General features: G+C 38.0%; 1 protein-coding gene across 1 annotated transcript; it reads right to left on the bottom strand.

Moving 5' to 3' along the window:
- LOC104728229 (glycine-rich cell wall structural protein-like) lies at window positions 2,668-3,144 on the bottom strand. The gene has a single exon (XM_010447246.1). The coding sequence runs from the start codon at window positions 3,142-3,144 to the stop codon at window positions 2,668-2,670; it is 477 nt and encodes a 158-aa protein (XP_010445548.1).

The raw sequence follows: 5,541 nt of genomic DNA, 5'->3' as shown, positions 1-5,541 counted from the left end.
TAATGCCTGCTTGTGTAGATTCTTTTCTTTGTGAGAACAAGTCTAGAATTGCATAGGTTTGATTGTTTCTTTCCATGAGAGTGGATTAAACATGGTTCTAGTTAAAGAAAAGAAAGAAAGAAAAGAAGAGTATAGCAAAATGCTTTTATGTCTTAAAGAATAAGAAGAAAAGAGAACCATAGCAATAAAGTAAGAAACCCCCATTCCACTAAAAAGATCAAATAAGAAACCTCTCCTAAGACTTTAAAATCAAAAGAGAAAAGGGTGAAAGAGAAGTGAAGAAGTTAAAGGGTAGAAATAGGATCATTTGGGTTTAGAATGATAGGATAAACACTTTGGGTGCCTTTGGGTAGACAAGGTTTTGTTCTTGTATATGTCTAAGTGTTCTTACCTTTAGCCTTCTTCTAAAGCTCAATCTATTTTTTATGAGAGAACCTTGATAATGATAAGCCCCACTCTAAAAAAGGACCATCATTGTCTCTAAACCTTTATTACCAAGCCAAATGAGTTTAAGCATTGCATAAGATTGATTCATGTTCTTGATTAATGAATGTTAAAGGAAATGGTTGATTTGAATGCATGTGGATATCTAAGGCTTGAATCAGTAGAGGTTGTGATAGGTCTGTCTAAGGGTTTTAAGTACAGCTCATTCACCTTGCATCATAGTACTAGTAACTTGGACATTGATTCTAGATAGCTCATTAGTAAGTTGTTAGGTTCTAAGATCCCACTTTCAAACCTCACCTTCCTACTTATGTCTTGTTTATTTGCTTGAGGGCAAGCAAAGACTAAGTTTGGGGGTGTTGATGTCACTATATTTTACCATATTTTAGGCCTTGTTTAGTTCATGTTTTGCATCATATAGAAGTGATTCCTTAGCTTTTATCACCATTTCTGTCCAAATATGCACTTAGGATGTTTAGAAGCATGCATTGCACACATTTGTGCATTTGGAGTATTATTAGGTATTATGGAGCTCTAAAAGGGTAAGGAAGGACTTGCTGTTATTTCTGGAGCTAAACAAGAGGATAGGGAATATCAGGAAGGTTCGGAAGTCCACTCGACCACAGCACTAGCATGCACACGGTCGAGTACTCCGTCGGATGAATATATCGAGCTCCTCAAAGATCGATCCGAATGAAGATCTTCCGTTGCGATTCAGCTTCTGCATCCTTCATGAGAGTTGTAGAACATGGAGTTATGTTTCTAATGCCGGTGGTTTCAAGTCAATCGGAGGTGTTGTGCCAGAGTTATACGGATTTTACTGAACAGATATCATGCCAGATCGAAGACTGAAGCTACTTGACGGACCAACAACTCGACCATGCACTCGACCGAGCACATGGTCGAGCTGACTGCCGCCTCTCTGTTTTGTCCTCTAGCTAAATAGGCCTTTTCTCTCTTTAATATATATATGTGTACTTGCACTTGTGGCCGAAAAAAGTGAGACCCTGGAGACCATGTAGCCACCTCATAACCTAGTTTTTGCCATTTTTAGCTTCTTTTACTTTATTGCATCATCTCTTATCTTTTCTCTAGATTTTCATAGATTTGTAACCTTCATAACTTTGAATCTGTTGAATATTTGCTTTCACTTCTTTGTTCAATATTGTTCATCTTTATCTCATCTTTCTAGTCATGATAGTTTCATTAATTTCTGGGTTTGTGTTCTTCATGATGATTTTTAGATCTTATTAGTGGCTTAGGATCTTAGGGATGGATTAGGCTGGGTAAAGGTTATGGTTGTTTAGATTGGTCAAGCTTGATTGTTATATATCTCTTCTAGATTAGATATGCTCTATGCTATTCTTATACTGAGAGGGTAAGGATAGATCTTAAGCTTCTTAGCATCACACCAATGTCTAAGTTGTTAGATAAGGCTAATGCTAGAGATTATCATGAAGCATGCTAAGAGATTAGATGTTTAAAGTGATTTTTGACATTGATGATCTGGGTTTTAATGCCTGCTTTGATATGTAATAGCTAGTGAGAACTAGGTCTAAGAAGTATCTTGGCTTGATTGTTATTGTCATGAGAATGGATTAACATGTATTAGAAGATCATTGTCTAGAGATAGCTCATTGTTGATTGAGGTTTGTTGACCAATTTAGATAGCCATAGCTTGAGTCCATCCCATGAATCCATCCTTAGGATTTTCTTTGTTTATTGATTTCCCTGTTTAAGTATTGTTAATTGCTTGTTGTTTGCTCTGTTTTCATTATTTGCTCTGTTTCTGTTCATTCGCTTGTCAACTCGACCTCCCACTCGACCATGCACTCGACCGAGTGCTAGGTCGAGCTCCATTTTACTTTCTTGCTTATGCATTGTTCTGTTCATGTTTTCTTCTGCTTATTAGTTAATTCTGCTTAGTCTTGTTTATTGCACTTGTTCTATAGTTTAATTCAACATTAGTATTGTCGTAAGTTGCCTTAGTTCATTGCATTTCATTATTGTCATTAGGTTGTTAGAAACAAATACACTTGATATTTGGCTTAACTTGAATGCATTGATCACATCTTGACTGCTTACATATCACACTCTTTATGGATTGACATCCTTTATGCTACAACATCATAAGGGAATTGAAACACCTTGCATTACATTCTGATCATTCATACTTATGTTTGTTTGTTTGATTGCATCATTCGTTGATTCATAAGTAGATACTTAAAAAAGTTCTTGTTTCAGTCCACCATGGCCACCACCAATTCCATAACCACGACCCCCACCTAGTCCACCCCCAAATCCATAACCATGACCCCCACCTAATCCACCACCAAAGCCATAACCACGACCACCACCAACGCCTTCACCATTTATGACACCACGTCCACCACCAAATATAGGACCAACTTCACCACCATTGCCTTCACCACGGCCTACACCACGTCCACCAGCAAAGGCAAGACCAAATTCACCACCAGCGCCTTCACCACGGCCTACACCATGTCCTCCAGCAAAGGGAAGCCCCATGTCACCACCAGCGCCTTCACCACGGCCACCACCACGGCCAACAGGGAAGCCAGCACCATTACCTCCACCAAGACCATCACCCCCGCGTCCACCACGACCGCCATGCGGACCAGCAAACCTACGACCTGGAGCTGCAGAGTCACCGAAACCTTGGGATCCATTGGGATTCATCTACCACGATACATCAGTAAAAAATAAGCAATTGAGTCATATAAACCACAACTATCTTATTACTTAAATGAGTGAACCAAATAAAAAATCTTCCATATTAATATAAACTCATGAAAAACCCTAGCTAGTTTGAGAAGGGAAAAAACCTAGGTAAAGATCTGAATATTGAAAACCATTGCTACCTTACCTTAGCGTTGAAGAAGATGACGAGAGGGTAAACTTATCAGATGGAGAGAGTTTAAGTAGAGGTTGATACAATGGATCGGAGGTAGAACCGAGAGAGAGGTACAGTAGTTTATGGAGACAGGTAAAGTTGCTGTGAAGAGAGGTACTCAAGGGGATATGGGAAGAAGTAAGAAGAGAGAAACGAAAGGTGAATGTTGATAGATGAGATTGACAGTGAGAAACACAAATTTCAACAATCCTATGGAGAAGGAGAAGAAGGATTTGTGAGGGAAAGCTAAAGAGTCACAGTATATCTCTTCTCCAAGAGTTATCGATATCAACCCATAAATATTTAAACAAATTTACTTTGTTACAAAAGTAATAATTACACGGTGAACCACTTGGTGTAATTAAACTCTTGATTGACGTCTAAGTGTATAGATGCAGGACAGATGTTATATGATATCAATTGTATAATCATAAAAAACAATAATTAACTACCACTTGCACATAATTTCTATCTTCACCAATTGAAGAGAATGGTAAAGCCCGTAAAGCCCATAAAGCCCGTAAAGCCCGTAAAGCCAGGAGATTGGATTTACACATTACGGGCTTTAAACAATTTTCTAACATAATCGGTTGGGCCTAATTGGATTATACATTAAAGCCCGTAATGTGTAAATCCAATCTCCTGTCAATTAATTAATTTCTTCATTGAAGCCTTCTCGAGATTTTCTCAGATGCCGAGTGACGACCTAGTCCTCTTTCACTTTTTTCACCGTCTCCACCTCGAAAGTGTTGTTCTTAGCCACCGTGATACCCTTAGTCGGCCAACCTATTTAATTCCAAGACGGCGAAGCCTCCATCTCCTAAGCGTAAGTGTCTAATTTTGTAACTCTGAAGAGAATGTTGGGTTTAATCTGATAAATTGAGTTCTGCAAGCTCTCCATTGATCGTTGCTTTGTATGTTTAGGGTATATTAATTTATGTCAATTATCTGGTAAAGGGATGGGTAATTTATGTGTTTCTCTGCAATTGTATCGAAGTTGTGTAGCAGCGTCGGTTGGGAGTTTTATTTTTTTTTAGTGCTTGATTAAACGTATGTTGGGTTGCTAGTCGGATACAATTGCATCTCTCTTGATTAATCGTGGTTCTTATAAACTTTAATATACTTATCTTGCTCTGTAATCACCTTGTTCACCGACGCTCTATATACATGTTTAGGGATTAACTTTACTAATTTTTGAAAATTTATATGAATTGTGACTGTGGATTTTTTTGTTGTTTTTTTGCACAATCAGGTACTGAGCCAATAAATTCAAAGATGAACCGCAATATTGATGAAAAAGGTTTGGCCGATTAGTCTTAGCATTAAGGGAGGTTGCTTCACATAATTTTTTTGGTTTATACGTCTTTCTTCACTTCTCCGATTGTTCGATGTACACACTGCTATCTGTTATAATTGTCACAGTTTAGTATAACTGCTACTTTTTCCTCATTATGTAGATCCTTTTGAGGTGGTTAAGTGCAACAAAGAGACAAATGAAGATGTAAGTAGTTCGTAAGAAACTTTGTGTCAATCTGTAAGTTTTAAATTTTGTTTCTTTGTGCAGATGACAGATATGGATCATAGCCTCTCCATCATTTCTGGTAAGAATCCTTTCACTTAATCCTTTCACTGCTATCTGTTACAATTAAGCCTTTCACTTATTGTAACCGTTTACTTGCTTGTTTGGTCCGTTTTTATCACTGCACCTCCTCATATAAGGAACTGGTTTCCGAGCTATGTTTCTCAGACACAATCTAGTGATGAAGAACTGGCATTCTCTCAGGCGAAAACAAGTGATGAAGAACTGACATTCTCTCAGATGCAAACAAGTGATGAAGAACTGGCAATCTCTCTGATGTGCAACTGTGAATCTACACCGGTCACAAACTTACGACCAAGAACCTCAAAGGTAAACCTACTACCTTTGACTTACAACAACACCATCGATTATTCAACATCTAACATATTTGTACAGTCATTTGGCAGCCATTTACTCAGGTTAAAGATATATATCAGCGGTACCAAGCTAATGAAGGTGAGGAAACAAGTTTTCTTGTTCTGTGGCTCCCAAAAAAAATTGGATGTGTTTTGAACAAGGGAAAATAAATAAACTTGTGTTCCTTCATGTTCATAAAGATCAGATGGTGGTCGGTGATGACACTCAGTACCACGACGATAACATT

The sequence above is a fragment of the Camelina sativa genome, chromosome 11, assembly GCF_000633955.1.
Source record: "Camelina sativa cultivar DH55 chromosome 11, Cs, whole genome shotgun sequence".
NCBI classification, from domain to species: domain Eukaryota; kingdom Viridiplantae; phylum Streptophyta; class Magnoliopsida; order Brassicales; family Brassicaceae; genus Camelina; species Camelina sativa.
Note: the sequence above shows the minus strand (reverse complement) of the source record. Positions and strands in the feature narration are given on the sequence as shown.

What these genes read in the sequence shown, in the direction of transcription:
- LOC104728229 (XM_010447246.1), bottom strand. Translation starts at nt 3,144, where the DNA reads ATGAATCCCAATGGATCCCAAGGTTTCGGTGACTCTGCAGCTCCAGGT.